General features: G+C 45.1%; 1 protein-coding gene across 2 annotated transcripts in view; it reads left to right on the forward strand.

Moving 5' to 3' along the window:
* LOC146060098 (acidic mammalian chitinase-like) overlaps positions 1 to 9,519 on the forward strand; it is a 32,773-nt gene extending 23,254 nt beyond the window's left edge. For both annotated transcript variants that reach the window (XM_083172982.1, XM_083172981.1), the window contains 3 exons: positions 3,112 to 3,228; positions 7,084 to 7,213; positions 8,670 to 9,519. In XM_083172982.1, the coding sequence (XP_083029108.1) occupies positions 3,112 to 3,228; positions 7,084 to 7,213; positions 8,670 to 8,959 (537 nt within the window). In that variant the 3' untranslated portion in view covers positions 8,960 to 9,519. The remainder of the gene's footprint in view (positions 1 to 3,111; positions 3,229 to 7,083; positions 7,214 to 8,669) is intronic.
* Positions 9,520 to 19,159: the final 9,640 nt, after the last annotated feature.

Consider the following 19,159-nt stretch of genomic DNA (forward strand, 5'->3'; position numbering starts at 1 on the left):
AACTTGCCATTTGTGGAATTTGCCTACAATAATGCATGGCACCAAAATGTCTCCTTTCTTTTGCAATTTCGGTTTCCATCCTAGGTCCAATTCTTTTGATCCTGTTCTTGCCGGGACAGGTAATTCTAGGTGGGTGACTAGTAATAGAGCAATCTGGGACATGGTCCGTAGGGCTCTTGCCTCTGTGACCATGTCCGCAAGGTGCTTTTCTGACCGTCACCGGAGACTTTGTACTTTTAAGATTGGAGATTGGGTGTGGTTGTCCACCAAGAATATAAAGTTACGTCAGCATTCGCAGAAAATGGGTCCTCTATTGGTCCATACAATGCTCTTTATTGGTCCATACAATATTATTCAGAAAATCAATCCAGTGGCGTTCAGACTTCTTCCCAAAGCCCTCAGAATCAATAATTCTTTCCATTGTTCATTGTTCAAGCCTGCCCTTCAGCCAGGTTTTGGAGACCTGCTCCGATCCTTGTTCAGGGTCACATGGAATTCCTTGTAGATAGCATCTTGGACTCCAAGGTCACTCGTAAGGGAATGTCCTTTTTGGTGCACTGGAAGGGGTATGGACCAGAAGAAAGGTTGTGGGTCTCTGATAAAGATCTTCATGCTCCTTCCATGAAGAATAAATTCTTTAAGGAGTTCCCGGGGAAACCTGGCTCTGGAGGTCGGTTGACCTCTCCTCAAGAGGGGGGTACTGTTAGGTGCCGTGGACCCCCGGCGCCCCTGAGTGCTCCTTCTGTACTTATTGTGGGAGGCTCAGGGACGGGGTCCGGCGGGCACCTTTGGCAGCCAGAGCAGGTGGGACGGAGCTCCCGGGGACGTTGCCTGGCAAAGCCCCGCACTTCCGCCGGTGATTGACAGGCGGGCTTGCGTCAGGGCATTGCTAGGCAACGTCCTGGACTTCCGCCCAGCGCTGGCGTCTGGCAGCAGCACAACTCCCATGCCTGTAGGCAGGGAGTGCACTATTTAAACTCCCTCCTGACTTCACTATGGCGTCGGTTATAGCGTCCTGGGAGTTTTCTAAGTCAGCGTGTTCCTGGTCCGTCGAACGTGGCTGTTATAGTTGAAACCTAGCACCGCACTTGTCCGCTGACCACAGCTAGAGGCAACGGAGTTAGGGTTTTGGTGAGGGGATATTCCCCAGAGTCCTAACACCTAGTTTCTTTATATCTGATTATTTTACCTTTCTTTTACTGCTGTTTGTTTTAATTTATTGAAGTGTCTGTATTCATTTTACTTTTATCTTTCTACAGATGCTTAGTGTCGCACTATGCATAAAAGATAATAGAAATGTTTTAATAATAAAAATACTCCACCTTTATATACTATACCCACTTAATCACCCTCCATGCAACCTAATGCAACTGTATGTAGATGGCATGCAATATGAGAAACTTTTATTTGACTCTATAAATATACAGTATAATAATTACTATTATGACGCCCAACCATTTATGTTTTCTCTAAATACACTATAAAATTGCACTATTAAATTTACACTCAAACTTTCTTCACATTAAAAAATAATGGCCCCCATACTGTACATCCCTAATTAATTGCTGCAAATGCCCCAATCCCCAACAGTTAGGGAATTGGGAATATTAAACATGCTTAAAATCCCTGAGCACTCACCGCCGACCAGCAGATCTGGTTGGCTGGGTCAGGAAAACAGTGCATAGATGTATGGGGTCCATAAGTTCTCTTCCTTAGGTGGTCACCCACCTCTACCACCAAACTAGTGAGTTGTCATGGCTGATATCCTGTACCAGTCCTTATTGTTATGGAGCTAAATTATAGGGTAATATTGAAAAATAAATGGGTTTGGAGAACCTTTAAAATATACACTCTCTTAAGTGTGATCGTGACTGACATCATCTAAGGTCCTGAAACCCAATTTTAACCATTTACAGTACCTTCAAATTATACTAAACCTTTTTTCCTTTTTGTTTTTTTTTAAGTTGGCTGTTAGGCCCATATTCAATGCGACCGGCGAGGGGGTTTAACGATCCTTGCTGTTTAACCCCCCGCCCAGGGGCGGATTAAGGTCAGTGGGGGCCCTGGACAACAAAATTGTGGGGGCCCCCACAGACACCCCCCCCCCCCCCCCCCGCAGACACACACACACGTCCGGGTAGGTTGGTACATGGGCAGCACAGGCTGTCCCTGCAGTGGTCTGAGCAGTCAGCGCCGTGGTCCTTGCAGTGTATGCAGTGGCGGGGTCCCTGCAGCAGATGGGAACTAGTAGCGGTATTGGCTACTAGTTCCCATCCGCTGCAGGGACCCCGCCGCTGACTTCCCATCTGCGGCAGGGACCCTGTCGCTGACCGGCCAGACCGCTGCAGGGACCCCCTGCCCGTCTGCACTGCGCCAGCCCGCCTGTGATCCCACCACCCAAGCACAGGGCGACACTGGCAGCAGTGCCCCTTATGTGTGGGGACCCCGGGGCAACCGCCCCTGTCGCCCCGTGCTTAATCCGCCACTGCCCCCGCCGGCCGCTCACCCTATTCTAAGTTCCGGGACAGGGAGGCTTGTGGCTGATGCAGGGAGCCCACTGCATTTAGCCACGAGTCTCGCTGCTTCTGCGGTCGCATACGCCGATTTCCCTTTGCCCCAAAAATGGGGCGAGGGGGAATTGACGTATATGTGTGTGTGTGGGGGGGGCGAGCTGTCACAGCTCGCCCCTCGGCATTGAATATAGCCCTTAGAATTATTTGTTCATTAAACTGTGCTAAACTATGCTCGATATCATTTTAGAGATCGGCGTGTGTGTATGTACTTTTTAGCAAATTCCCAAATTGGATTTTGTATACATACACAAATATAGGCACATAGACCGTGTGCTGCACGGTTCCATACTCTCGTAAACGTTGAAACAGTTTAACTTTAGTCCTGCATTCAAAATATCTACTCTAATTCTGGCACATGTATATAAACTCTGCACCATTGGACAACGTACCATTTTAGTCATATACCAAATTAGAATGCAATATCATATTTTAATGTGTTGTCTTCCAAACGCACCATGTAACATATTTATTTTGACTCTGGCAACAGTGCAATTATATCTGAATTTTAACACTATACGCTATGCTAAACTCTCTTTAGATCTGTACTTGGCTTGGAGGGGCCAAAGTGAAATGGATTCCAGACCAGAGGGTGCCATATGCCTGCAAGGCTAACGAGTGGATTGGATTTGACAACAGGGACAGTTATGACTGCAAAGTAAGATGGTGTTTCATCGTGACTAGTTAAACGGCGGTTAAAGTGTGTGTGTGTTGGCGCGGGGGGGGGTGGGGTTTGGAACTGTTGAGGTGGAGCCTTTACCATGGCCCTGCACAGTAATTCTAACAGAAAAACATTATGGTCTGAAGGGGGGTGCCAAAAATCTTACCACTGGTCTTGGCTCTGCCTAATGGAGGTAGGGGATTGGGTGGCAGACAGAAATGTATTCCACCACCTCTTCAGAATCACTTTAAGCCCTGGTCTTACCACCTAAATAAGAAATTCTTTACAGTATCAGGGCAATGTATCTAGGGCTGCCGAGAGGGGGGGACCTAATCACAGACGGCCACCTACCGCAATTAGGACATGCCCCAAAATGTTTAGGAGGGGGTGAAAAAACAGTCTAAAGTAGAGGGGGGATTGTTAGTATTGTCTCCCCCCCCCCCCCCCCCATCCCCTCAGCAGCAGCAGCACACACCTACAGCATGTGCTGTGCTGACAGCAGGCTCAGCAGGAGCTCTCACGCTGTCATTGAGACACTCATGCTGAGACTGCTGTCAGCCCAGCACATGCTGCAGGTGTGTGCTGCTGTGATGGAGGGGGAAGGGGGGTTGGTCCAGGGCCCACGCCGGGCCCCTCCAGCAAGCTCGGGCCAGAGTAATTAGTACCCGCTCCCCCCCACCTCTCGGTGGCCCTGAATGTATCCAAAGTCATGCAAGGACAGACAGCTCTTTTAAGAGCCTGTGTCTGTGAGAAGAAAATAATACCCCTTTCAGACAGAAATGTCTGAAAATCCCGGCAAATACACGGCATTTCAAATGTTGTGTCATTTTGCCGGGAGCAGCCTGACCCCCCTTCACACAGCAGAACAAATTACCGGGTTGAAAATTTCTACCTGGTAATTTGCTGAATAACACGGGTATTTCTTCTGTGTGAAAGGGTCAACAAGGGTCATAAATCTCATGTCCTTGACCCTGGTCAATTCCAGGGTCGGAAACACGGGATTTACTACACGGGTGTGCCCTTTCACACAGAAAAAGGACCCGTGTTATTCACGAAATTACCGAGTAGAACTGCATCACCCGGTAATTTCATTTTCTGTCTGAAAGGGGTATAAGAAAACTTGATAACTAGCACTACAGTATACTGTACTTCTGTTTGCTAAATGCACATGCGCTGCTATCAGGCCATACATGTGCAGGTGGTAATTAACTTGGGGTAATGTAGTCTAAAGGCTAAAATGGCTAATGCCATCCACAAAATATAATTTTCAGAGGGCTTTCTGCAAAAATATGCCCCTTAGAGCAGTGTCATTTGATTGAGCAGAGAGTTCATTTTGACTGTAAGGTATAATTACCAGAGCACCACATTTAAAGAACAAGCAGGGTGCAATTTGTTCCTATGTATGAAAAGAAAACAGAATGAGTGCAATTCAAGTACCCCTCAGTTGTGTAACTACTACAAAATAAAATATTATATACGGTATCTAATAATATGCACGCACTTCACAAATTGCAGCTGCTTTGAATCAGGTAATGCCTGATAAAGATCCAAAGATCCACAAATAAAAATGGGTATGAGCAGAGCAGGATTGTGCAATCATTTCTTAAATAGAACTTTTTCTAAAAACATATTTCTGTAAATTGTGAGAATGCAAATAAGTTTTATCACAATAAAAATATAATATAAACAATTTAAAAATCATACCATGAACCATACCTCCCAACTTCTGTCCGGAGGAAATAGGGACACTCGCGCGGCTTCGCCGCGCGAGCGCCCGAAAAGGGGGTGGGGCGTATGCAAATGAGGGCGCGGCTTATGCTAATTAGCCGCGACCTCATTTTCATACGAGAATAGACGCTGTGCGCATGCGCACAGCGTCTATTCTACTAGATTGGGGGGTCTCCCAACTGCCACCCCCCGCAGCGGGACAATGCCTGCCGCGGGTGGGACAGCGGGACAGGACCCGAAAATCGGGACTGTCCCTCTAAAATCGTGACAGTTGGGAGGTATGATGAACTGTGGGTTTTCTTGAGGCCTGCGCTAGGTGTGTGTTTGGAGAAATAATGCTGGATATATGGTTTGTGATTACAAAGAAAAACACATTTATTGCTGGTGCACTGTACAAAGTATTACACATGAACCTAAATAGGCATGTTAATGACAATGTCAAGTGAAACTTTAAACAATAAGCAAGTGATGCAGTGTAAACAATGGTGAGGCTAATGAATAGCTTAAGTTCTCACCACTGAGAACTTGAGCTATTCATTAGCCCCACGATTGTTTACACTGCATCACTTGCATATTGTTTAAAGTTTCACTTGACATTGTCATTAACATGCCTATGACAGATGACTCACTGGAGGAGGAGGAGAAGGACAGTTTTCCGTCGGCAGTATTCTGTAGTAACAGCGTGACGAGCCGTTTGGCTGCCGTGTCCTGTGCAGTTGCACGGCTCGTCCCCCTGTAAAAATGTCCCTGTCCGGCTGGTGCAGTGGGTGTAGGAGGCTCAGCACTCAAAGACATGAGCATAGCCGCTGCTGCCATAGAGTGTCCCAATGTTAGCTGCCGGGTCTAATGGGTGGTCCGGTGCACCCCCGCACCAGGGGCAAACGCAGGATTTTCAGAAGGGGGTTTCCAGAGGGGCGGAGCAAAGCACGGATATGGACACTTAGGTGACCCAGTATATGCCGGGTCAGTTAAAGTATTATAGATAGACCAAATGTGTATGTATATATATATATATATATATATATATATATATATATATATATACATAACAGCAGTGTAGACCCCTGGGCATAGCAATGTATTGGGGCCCCTACCTATCCTCCAGCGGTAGGGGTGGGGGGTGCTATGAGCGGAAGCTATCAAGCGGGTGGTAGGGGGTATTATATCAACCACTCAGCATGTAGGGCTCAGTAATTTCCACTAATTACCCCTTTACTGCACAGATGGTGGGAGATGAGGTGGGAGAAGGGGGCATTGGGCTGAATGAAGGGGTCCCGATACATAACTTCCAGGGTGGTAGAGGATGTTTGGTGGGAGGACAGCTTGCTTTACTGCAGATATCTCCAGTTCCCAGAAATAGATTTCTTAGCTTTTATTGGAATGAAAAAATAGAGAATCCCGCCTACCAAATGGTACTGGGGACTAGGGGATCAGAGTTCAGGACGCAGAGCAATCTGCCATTGAGTATATAAAACTACATACCAGGTGTGTGGAGCTGGAGCAGTAACCAACTGCTGGAAGGCTGATATCTCTGGTTCTGGGAACAGTAGAGACAAGCTATTAGTGTCCATCAAAGGGGGAGAGGCTTTTGGAATATACCCTCAGAAAAACTCTAAGTCAGACACAACCTGAAATATCTGACTGGGAAAAGCAATTAACAGGCTTGGATGGGACCACTGATTTGAAGTCAGATATCTCCGGTTCCCCAGGTCCAATTTTTAAAATTCTTGTACTTAGCTTTCAGATTAGGGCCCTCAGATTCCTGGGGGGTTTCTAGGTACTCAGAAACCCCCCCTGCATGCGCTACTGCGCACCACCCCTTAGATTCGCCTATGGCAGAAACAAACCTGTTGGCAAAGAGCAATAAACCATTTTGCAAATACAGTGCCAATTATGTCCATACACCCTATATAAAGCAGGATCCAGATCACAGGTAGTGGGATTCAAGCAATTTCAGCAATTACTTTTATATCCATTGGGTCAAAGTTGGTTCATGAAGACAGATGGCTTACGTTGATAAGCTTGGAAACATGGCTCTGTGGAGTTTCCAATATAGATATAGATATATTGTACTAAGAAAAGGAATGCTTGACCATTTGTAATGATTTCTCCCATTTTTCCTAGGTAAAGTTTTTAAAGGAAAGTGGTTTTGGTGGTGCTATGGTTTGGACCATTGATTTAGATGATTTCCTTGGATCATTCTGTAATGAAGGGCAATATCCACTGATTAACCACCTGAAATCCTTGCTGGGAGGTATGAGACTGTTTTAATGGGAAACATATTTATAATGATGGCATATTTTTTATATATTTTTTTCTATAAATATCCAGAACAAGCATATTCTCTGCAATCCAGTGATTTACATTTTGAGGCCGATTCAGGATCGCTCGTAGCGATCCGAATCCGGTCCCAACCCCCATGGCCGGAGTTTGTGCATGTGCAAACCCCAAGAGCGAATGGGCTTTGGGGAGTTACACACTCGCCGGGCCATTTGCTGCGGGGAGGGAGAGCCGGGTGTGAACAGGGGTGAAAACTGGGCCAACCCATGGGAACGCTCAGCGTTATATGAAAATGCTGGGCGGTCACATGGGTATGTGGACGGGCCGATGCCTGCTGGGGGTGGGTGGCTGACATCACAGGACGTCAGCTGCCCGCCCCGTCTTCATCCTAGCGCTCGAAAATAAATGTCATTTGAGACTGAATGCAGGAGAAATCATTTGATGATTAACCTGAATTAGGGCCTTTGTGTGCAGTGAAATAAACATGGAACTAGTGCACATTGTAATGACCAGGCTTGATGGCACCCAGTGTAAGCTAAGAAAAAAAGATACATATATTTATTTATTAAACAATATACACTTATATACCTGTGTAAATCATAGGTACTGTATCCCAAAGTTCAGCACTTCCAAAACCTTTCAATGCTTCCAGCACCTTTATCTACATCTTCTCTCTATGTCTCACCTCTAATGTTTTCTAGCGTATGATGACTCCCTGCATTATTGAATCTTCTTACTTCTCGCAGCCTCTCTATGCCAAACTATCAACTGGCTTCTCTTCTCTGCAGCACACCAGCCCTGACTTCTATAGCTACACATATCTATACATAAATGTAGCGGTGGCTCCATAGTGCTGCACCTAGCGTTAGTCATAACTCTCCTTCTTAGGCCGGGGTGGCCCATTCCACTCATTTTACTTATTACTACTTTTTTCTTAAATATTTTTTACAGTTCAGTTACAGTATTGTTATTAATTGATTATTTGGCAAGTTAAATGATCACTAATGGTGTGTACACACTTGTACAATGTGCATGAGATTTTGACTATATAGTCAAAATCTCATCTGGAACTCATGCAGATTGTATGGGTTTTAACCCTTGCGATCAAGATGCGATCCCGATGTGCGCTCCCGTATCGCAGCCAGAAAGTCTTGGCTGCATAGACTATATAGTGCAGATCTGCACTATATTGTCTAAATTGTATGCAGATAGTCTAAATTGTACAAGTGTGTACACACCTTGACATTTCTGTGTAGCCCTTCCTTCCTCATCCCTTCCTTCCTCATCCCTTCCTTCCTTCCTCATCCCCAGTATTTTTATGTATTAATTATTGGTTACATTTTAAATATATTGCATTATATTGTAGATGAGTATTTGTTTATAGATGAAAGGATTAGTATATTTATGAGGTGTTTTAATTCACTTCGTAGGTTCAACCGTAAACTGCCCTGGGAGTGTATGTGACACAGCGATCCCACCCCAAACCACTGCTGCAACTACACCTGCAGGCCCTACAGCAAAGCCCCCAGTTATCCCTCCGGGTGTTCCTCCAACCAATGATGATGACCCCAATTTCTGTGCTGGTAAAGGTGATGGCTTTTATCTGAACCCATTAAACGCCAACAAATTCTATCAGTGTGCAGGCGGAAGGACCTACTCCACGAAGTGTCCAGGTGGCTTAGTGTTTGATCTCTCATGCAGCTGCTGCAATTGGCCATGATTATCCACTGCTTCCCTCTCAACTCCTCTGCTGTCCTCCCATTTATCAGAGCACCTCTTTCGCATTCTACGACAATATAATAAAGTTGCAGCTCCATATTCTACCCTGCTTGTAAACTTTTTGTATACGCTATAAACACAAGTGAATCAATCCATGTTGTCACGTACTGTAATGGGTACATGACATATCAATTTAGCAAATCAACTGCGGAAGCCAACCTAGATGCTGGGATCAATCAGATTCTATCTATTATCTTCTAGATAAATAAGAAGAATCTTATTGGTTGCTATGGGCATTATCCCATCTTCAGTAGAACTCCCATCTTAGTAATTATATCCCTGAGGGGGTAATTTATGGGTTTTAAAACCCATCATTTTCTAACATAGTATTTAGGTTGAAAGAAGATTTATGTCCATCAAGTTCAATCTTTACAAGGACCGTTTAGAGGGTGTTGTCTAGATATTAAATCCCCGTTTGATTTTTTTTTTCTAATGCACTTTGGGCTTAATTATGTTGTAACCATGGATGTTTTTATCTAATAAATGCTTGTAAAACCTTAATTTAAGTGTATTTATTGTTTCTGCCGCCACCACTTCTTCTGGAAGAAAGTTCCATACTTTTACTGCCATGACCATAAAAAGTATTTCCTTTGGAGGGTAAAAAATCTCTGCTCCTTTAGCTTGAGTGCATGGCCCCATGTCCTGACAGTTTGTTATATTGTCCCCTGATATATTTCTACATGCCCCCTCTTAAACATCTGTTTTCCAGCGTAAACATTCCTAATTCGGCTAATCTGTCCTCATAGCTTAATGACACCAACCCTTTTATTAGCGTGACTGCCCTTCTCTGGACTTTTTCCAGTTTTATAATGTCCTTTTTGTAGTGAGGAGACCAGATTTGTATTCCGAATTCCAGATTAGGTCTAACCAGCACCTTGTACACTGGCAGTATTATTTGAGTATCTCTAGCTTCCATGCCCCTTTTTAAACAAGCTAGTATCTTCTTGGCCTTATTGGCTGCTACATGACATTGAGCATTGCCAATTTGGACTCCTAGGTCATTTTCAAAATCTAAATTACCCATTTCTATACCATTTAGGTTGTAAGTAGCACACTGGTTAGGTCTTCCAAGACCTGACATTTATCAGCTTAGAACATCATTTTCCATTTTTCTGCCCACTCATCTAATTTATTTAAATCCCTCCGTAGCGAGGAAACATCCTTATCTGTTCTAATAACCTTGCACAGTTTTGTGTCATCCACAAAGATGGATACTTAGCTTAGTACTTCCTCTTTTATATCATTAATGAATATGTTAAATAGAAGCTTCCCGGGCACTGATCCCTGTGGTACACCACTTAGGGCAGGTATCCAACCTGAAAAAAGCACCATTTACCACCACTCTCTGTTCTCTATCCCGCAGCCAGTTTCTTAACCAGCTACAAATTTCTACCCTGAGAGCCTAGACCCAAATTCACTTCTTATGTAGCAAAGTATCAAAAGTTTTTGCCAAGTCCAGGTAAACCACATCTACAGCATACACCATATCTAGGTTTTTTCTGACCTTGCAAAAATGTAATAGGTGAGTTTGGCATGAACGATTTTATACAAACCCATGCTGGTTTCTACTAATTATACTATGCCCCTCTAAATAAGCAAGAAGCAGACCTAATCAAGCGATTTCCAGCATTTCAGATGCAAATTGATTTTATTGGTTTACATATGGAAAACAAACAAGTGAAGAACAGAAAAAACAAAAACAGCACAAATATTTTTCAAGTATGTAACGCATAGTCTAATTTAATGTAGACATGGGAAAAGCATGCATAACAATCATGGAATCACTCATGATGTAGGTGAAGCAAGGAGAGAAAGGAAAGCATGGAAGAAAAGGTGAAGAAGGAAGGGGAGAGGGAGGAGAGAACAGCTCTAGCTTCTACGAGGATAAAATATAAGTCCTGTAATAACTGTAAGTAGACAGGTAGTACAATAGGAATAATAGAGAGAATACATAAATAAATCTACCCTATAGCCAGAATATCACTGACCAAGGAAGTCTGATCTATCCTGTGGAGGCTAAGGGGGGAGAGATGTAATAATAGTCTTGAATGTTTTGGAGTCTTTGAAGTTTAACCAGCGGAACCATGTATCTCTAGAGGCTGCATAACTCTGGGAGGCAATGGAGTCATCTGCCGCCGGGCTCCTGCTCTCAAGGGGGCACCTCTCCACCACTGCCAGTTTAAGTCAATTAATTGAAAGCCATCAAAATCGCTTCTGTGGCTGAGTACTGAAATATATGTGTCTCCTCACTCTCTTTCTGTATATACATACAGTATATAATATATATTTCATAACAGACTATGGTACTCTTTACCTAGCACGGCGCCCACGATGTCCATCGCGGTCATCGGGGGTAAAAAATCGCGCCCATCGCATGCACTAAAAAAACGGGTGCGACGCGATGCCCGCGATTTACCATAGGGATCAATGTTAAAAGTGTGATTGGACGCGATTTTACTGTTCAATGCCCGCGATTTTTCCATAGGAAACAATGTTAAATGGGCCACAGAGCCCTAATAGTCCCCCTGAAGTCTTAAATGGCCCCCACAATTGTTAACGCCACCCCACGATCAATGTGAACCCGAAGCGTGGCGAGCGGCGGCGGTATGCGTTCTACGACCTTTTCATACCCCCACTATCCACGTCGGCGTGGAGTTGAGAATAGAATAGTGTGGCGAGCGGACGCGGATACCTGTGAAGCCCGCGAAGGGACGCGTTTACCTGTGAAGGTATCCGCGTCCCCTCGCTGCGCTCGCCACACTATTCTATTCTCAACTCCACGCCGACGTGGATAGTGGGGGTATGAAAAGGTCGGAGGACGCGTACCGCAGCGCTCGCCACGCTTCGGGTTCACGTTGATCGTGGGGTGGCGTTAACAATTGTGGGGGCCATTTCAGACTTCAGGGGGACTATTTGGGCTCTGTGGCCCATTTAACATTGTTTCCTATGGAAAAATCGCGGGCATTGAGGCATTGAACAGTAAAATCGCGTCCAATCACACTTTTAACATTGTTCCCTATGGGAAATCGCGGGCAAAACTTACTTACAAACTTAGGCCACTGCTTAACAATGTATGATATTATTGTTCACTCACGATCAGGATCGGATTTTCCACAAGGTGAACCAGGCTGCTGCCTAGGGCCCAGTGTGTCCTAGGGGCCCAGGTCCACCTGATGTCTGTATTGTATTGGTTTGTCTTTTATGTATACAGTATCTAGACACAATAGAGCCAGGGCCGTTTCTACAGGCGGACAAGCCGTGCAGCAGCCCAGGGCGCCGCACGGCTTGTCCACCTCTTTTAAACAGCCGGGGCGCCCGGCCGGCAGCTGAGCTCACCCCAATGACGCCCGCCTCCGCCTCCGCCTCCCTCCCCCTCTCCCTGTCCGCAACTCCGCAACGAACAGAGCAGGGCAGGCACAGCCAGCGTGAGTTATTTCCGAGGGGAGGGGAGCGCATCGCGCGACGCTCTCCTTCCCCCTCGCTCACTGTGTCATTAGGCTGTCAGCCAATCATAGGAGCTCGCGGGCTGGCAGCCAATCAGGAGCCAGCCCGCGAGATATGAATGGCTGACGGCTCAGGGACACAGTGAAAGTAGCAGCATCAACAGCACCAGCGGGGGACTGGAGGGGGAGACCCAGAGAAACAGTAAGTTGTGCTGCTGGCACTTTGGGGGCATGTGTGTCACTGTGGGGGCATATATGTGTCACTGTGGGGGCATATGTGTGGCACTGGGGACACATCTGTGGCACAATGGGAATATTTGGCACTATGGGGGCATATATATGTGGCACTGTGGGGGCATATGTGTGGCACTGGGGACACATCTGTGGCACTATGGGCATATTTGGCACTGTGGGGGCATATATATGTGACACTGTATGGGCATATGTGTGGCACTGTGGCGGCATATCTGGCACTGTATGGGCATGTGTGGCACTGTGGGGGCATATATGTGTGACACTGTGGGGGCATATGTGTGGCATTGGGGACATATCTGTGGCACTAGGGGCATATTTGGCACTGGGGGCATATATATGTGGCACTGTGGGGGCATATGTGTGGCACTGTGGGGGCATATGTGTGGCACTGTGGGGGCATATGTGTGGCACTGTGGGGGCATATATGCCACTGTGGGGGCATATTAGTAAACGGCATGAGTTGTGCGGCAGCGGCGTGTGGGGCATAATGTGTAATAGGCATTACGGTGTGGAGAGTATTGTGTAATTGCCATCACAGTGTGGGGTGTAACGGGCATCATAATGTGTAATTGTCATCACGGTGTGCGACATAATGTGTAATTGTCATCACGGTGTGCGACATAATGTGTAATTGTCATCACGGTGTGCGGTGTAATGTGTAATTATCATCACGGTGTGCTGCGTAATATGTAATTGTCATCACGGTGTGCGGCGTAATGTGTAATTGTCATCACAGTGTGCGGCGTAATGTGTAATTGTCATCACAGTGTGCGGCGTAATGTGTAATTGTCATCACGGTGTGCGGCGTAATGTGTAATTGTAATCACGGTGTGCGACGTAGTGTGTAATTGTCATCACAGAGCTTGCAGCAGGGCCCTCCTACCTCCAAGTCTGTCTGTTGTTACCCAGTTTGTCTTATCACTGTCTACTATTGTAAAGCGCAACGGAATCTGCTGCGCTATATAAGAAACTGTAAATAAATAATAAATAAATCACAGTGTGCGGCGTAATGTGTAATTGTCATCACGGTGTGCGGCGTAATGTGTAATTGTCATCACGGTGTGCGACGTAGTGTGTAATTGTCATCACGGTGTGCGACAATGTGTAATTGTCATGACGGTGTGCAGTGTCATGTGTAATTGGAATCACGGATAAATAGTGTATAATGATTCAAGTAGCCTGTCTTTGTTTGGCCTTGATCTGTGAGGCGTACTAGGTCACTGTGTGGGCCTTTATATTTTTATGTCACTGTGTGGCCTTCACACAGTGACATCACAGTACAATGACAATTCCTGCGGTAACCAATATCTGGACCTGCAGGTTGCAAAGGTGAGATGTAAGGTAATTGTTTTCCTGCTAGACCACGCCCTTATATTAAGCCTCACCCCCTTTAAAAATATGCCACACCCCTATTTTGCCGCGCGTGCCTGAGGCGCGCGCAATTTTTTCTATGACATGTTCACTTTTTTTTTTGGGGGGGGGGGGGGGGGCATTTTCATTCCTTTGCCCTGGGAGCTAAATTGTCTAGAAACAGCCCTGAATAGAGCCGACACCAAGAGATGCCTTAGGAGATTGAAGACTAGGAGGGAAGCTGTTTGCCGGGCTCCATGAAGGGTGGCGAAATCACTTGTGTGCTGCAGGTGTCTTGACTATTCCCTTTTGATGTAACAATGATCCATGACCTTAGGTTCTATAGTGAAAATGTGATCTTGGAGGTACTGTAGGCTTCCAGTACTTGCACAAGTTTCCCCCTACTTTCTTACCATACAAACAATTTCACACTATGGGCCTTATTCTAGTTTACTATTTCTGACAAAATCCTTCTTAGATGGACAAAACCATGTGCACTGCAGGGGGGCAGATGTAAAATGTGCAGAGAGAATTAGATTTGGGTGAGTTATTTAGTTTCTGTGCAGGGTAAATACTGGCTGCTTTATTTTTACACTGCAATATAGATCTCACTTTGAAGCAAAACACCCAAAACAAGTAACATCTGCCCCACCTGCAGTGCAAATGGTTTTGTTCATCTAAGAAGGATTTTGTCAGAAAGAGTGAACTAGAATAAGGCCCTATATTCCATTTAATCAGAACATTTCTCTTCAAGTCTAACTGCTATCAAACCTTGATATTTTGCACATTTTACACATGGTCCCTTATATACAGAAGATGCAGGCAGGTCATTTTGTATTCTGGCATATGTGGGGCTATTTTATGAAGATAACTTATTTGCATTGATAAAGTCCTGCGATATCGGCACAAGCAAATGCTGTTGTTTTGCAAAATATGTTAGGCCTAAATTCTGAAAACATACTTATTCCAATTATTTTGCCATGTTCTTCAGAAAAAACTTGGGTAGAGAAAGAGAAAAAGAGTTTGTGCTGTGGATGCACACCATTTCCTCTTAGTTTCTCTCTTTCTCTAACAAAGTTCTACATAATTTGCCTGGATAGCACCCCCACTGAAGCATTAAGATAAAAGGCGGCCTTCTCCTCAAAAAAAAAAAAACTATTAGATTTGGGTGGGGTGTTACTTCGAAGTGAGATCTATATTGCAGTGTAAAAATAAAGCAGACAGTATTTACCTGTCACAAACTTGGGGTGCACTACCACTCGGGGATTGGCTAGAGCTGACACAGGGGCGCGGAGTCTAACCATGCCGGGGGTTTTCTGCCAGTGACCCCCTCCAAGCGGGATATGGGCTTCTACGGCACCCGACACGTCAGTCGCGGCCCCCTGGTCAGGTTCCCCGTGTGAGTGATGGTAGCTTGTGGAATATGGAGCGTGTTCATCAAGCTGGGTCGATAACAGGTGGACAGAAACTATACCAATGGATGCAGCAATGATTAGTCAGAGTCAGGCCGGGTCATACACAGGAAGGCACAGGATGCGGTACGCAGGGAGCAGGCAGGAGGATGGTCAAAGAACAAGCCAAGGTCATACACAGGAATCACTGGACACGGTACCGGAGGATCAGGCAAGAGAATGGTCAGGAACAAGCCAAGGTCAGATGCTATAATCAGAAGTCTGGAATAGGACAAGGCACTGGAACGCTGGAGCTGGTGTGAACCTATACTCTAGCAGCTTCTGTCTCCCAGAGACTGCCTTTTATAGGAAGCACAGGGAACTCACAGGTGAATTAATCAACGGGCTGAGCATGCTCAGTTTACACAGAGCTTCCCAGCAAGAGAGGTTCACCAGGTGTAACTAATTAGCTGAGCTCAGATCTCACAGCACAGTTCAACTATACAGAGCTTGTCAGCAGCATGAGACAAAGCCAGCAGGATTTGACCAGCAGGTAACTGAAATACATGCATATTGTGACATTACCCTGCACAGAAACAAAATAACTCACCCAAATCTAATTCTCTCTGCACATTTTACATCTGCCCTCCTGCAGTGCACATGGTTTTGTCCATCTAAGAAGTATTTTGTCAGAAAGAGTGAACTAGAATAAGGCCCCATGTTACTGGGTTTGTGTGCATATTTGATTTCCTCTTATTTAGTGAGAAGGTATGCACTTTAATTAATAAATATTATGAGTAGATTTCTTTTACTTCAATGCCCAGTTATCTTTACACAATATCTGGCTCAATGTTCAGAGTTTGCAAGCTATACGTATCAACTTATATTCAGATAGTTCAAATCTAACTTATGTCTGCATAATTGCATTGATTACAATTGTATATAACCAGCTTTGCCTCAAAGCAGTGGCGTAACAATAGAGGGTGCAGGGGATGCAACTGCTATGGGGCCCAGGGGTTTAAGGGCCCCAAAGCTATCCCCTGTACCATTTTTTTTGGGGGGGGGTTCTTGTGTAGTTTCAAGGTGCCGTTACGCTATGTTGTCAGCGTAGGCCAACGGCAGCCCAGCATAGTCGGCATACGCTCGCCACACTTGGAAGTGGATAGTGGGGGTGTTTCAAGAACACATTCACATCCGTCATGTCATCTATCTGAAACAATAATGATGACTCGTGTTAACTGTCAAATGGATTTTGCTGACATAAAAAAGAAAAAAGAAAAACAATGAGCAATGTTAACTAATAGTGTAGACAACAAGTCCCAGAATAAAGAAGAATGAAGAAAAACAATGATCAATGTTAAATAATAGCATAGAACAACAAGTCCCATCAAGGTTCAAAACATTTATTCTTCCCTGACAGCAGCCTCTCCAGATGCAGCTGATGTTGATGCAGCTGCATCATGCTCAGCGTCGGCTGCTTTGTCGGCAGTTGGGACACGCAGGAATGCATCGTCTGCCCCTAGGGTTTTACGCCACATAAATTCTTGTAAGTAAGAGTCCAGGTATTAGCGTGTAGTGCCCCTCTGCTTATTATTCCTCCATTTGCAGGAGCCCCAGAGTCTCTCAATATTCTGTGTATGCACCCCAGTGTCTGGGTCCACAAAGTTGTACCGGTGGTTGACGTGCATGTGGTGGTACCCCACCTGCTCAAGTTCTTGCGTATTGTACACACACCAACAGTCTCAATGTGTGCTTCGATGGCAGACATTAGGGTCTAGGCATCACGGCTGGCCACTGGTATAATGAAACAGTCACCGGCGTGACGGGATATCCCAACGAAGAGCCACTGCTGTGGTAGGACAAGTCCAATGTGGCTTTTACATTGAACAAATCAACTTTCATCCAACTCAACAATTTTTCCAGGTCCACCAATCCGGCATTGGGGTTGTGCCATGATATCAAGTGTACACGCCTCTTGCATCAGGATGTTGTACATAATGGCAGTTTTGTTGGAGATTTTGAGGTGCCACTCACAAAACCTTATACTTGGCTCCACTATCCCCTCCCCTTCCCCCCTCTTCTCTCTCACCCCCTCAAATTTTTTTTTTTAAATTCAATGATTTTTATTGAAATTTTTAATATACTACAAGTATACTTTCCCCCCCTGCGTAAACAGTAAATGTAACAAGCTCAAGCATCAGATCCCGCATAGTTGGTAAATAGACATCCATAGGGCACACATATAGTAAAACACAATACGGAGATACGAAAAAAGTTTCGCATTACAGGATATATGAACTACCAATGTCCAAAGGCGCCATTTGGACTGGTGGCAGTAGGGAATATATAACTCACAGATATATATGGTAAAATGTCTCACTAAAATACAACATATGCTAATTGCATGGTAAAGACATTCTAGGAAAGATTGTTGCAAGATCAGATGTCCGAGCAAACAGGGAATATAAGGAATAAAAAATAGGGAATGAAAATAAAACTTAATTACCACTAACTAAAGTACTACCTACACTACCCAAAGCAAAACCCCCAAAATAACCCAAAACAAACCTCCCCAAAATCCCCCCACCCTGTATGACCTAACCCCAACCTAGGTATACTTGGATCCCTAACAGCGCACCATTCCCCCCAACTAACTATACTCCCCATCACTAAAAAGAGATAAATTAGTGGCCATCAGCTATATTAGCTAACCTAGCCTAAAAAAACCTAATTCACCCCTTCCTCCCACCCCCTACACTACCGTACCTACCTAAACATCCCTCACCCCCCCCCCCCCCCCCATATAGTGATCGGATAATAAGCGGATGGGATAACTGGGGCCATGGCTTGGTACTATACAAGGATTTTAATCGTCTGTGGAGAACCCGTCTCTCCCTCCGATAACAGGATATCTTATTAACTAGCATAGGATTAACTGCACATTTAGAAATATCAAAACAATTTCAATTTGGTCATGCCCACATGAAAATATATGTTCAAAAGGTAAACATAAACAGGAGCTGTAAGGGACCCAGGATTGGTACACTGAGGCAGAACTAAAAAAAATTATATTTTTCATAAGAAAAACTGACCGGGCTCTAATAAGGAAAAATACTAGGCAAGACAGGACTGACACACCTATACATAACAATCACAAGAGTCATTATGCCAACAGGCATTGAAGGGCGCAGGAGGTAAAAATATTAATCCGGCCAATCCTCCACCAGCAACGGAGATGCATATAGAGCAAGTTTCTCTCCGACAGGATATATTCCACCATAAGCAGGGCAGCAAGCCCAGAGTGGTACATAGACCATTAACATGAGGCAGGGCAGTCCAGGGCAAGGTTCAGCAAGTGAAGAGCATCGGAGCAGAGTATTCAGATCAGCCTTTACAGTAGATATAACACCCTGGGAGCACATATTTTGGGTATTCAGAGACACAGGAGCTATTGGGGTTGCCACATCACCATGCTCAGGAAAAGTGACAGACAGCATTACAGCACTTGTATCACTTATGCAGGAGAGATAATTGACGTCTCTCTGGACATCTGCATCTTGAGACACGGAATCCTCGCCTATATTGCACTCCTCCAGGAGAAGGGAAGTCCCAGATTCAATTGTAGAAGTATCAAGTACAAGGATTTGGAGTGTAGAAATATTAGACATAAGAGCAGGATCAGCACTTTTAGTTGGAGTAGCA

The sequence above is a fragment of the Crinia signifera genome, chromosome 2 (assembly GCF_055691185.1).
Source record: "Crinia signifera chromosome 2, ASM5569118v1, whole genome shotgun sequence".
In the NCBI taxonomy this organism is placed as follows: domain Eukaryota; kingdom Metazoa; phylum Chordata; class Amphibia; order Anura; family Myobatrachidae; genus Crinia; species Crinia signifera.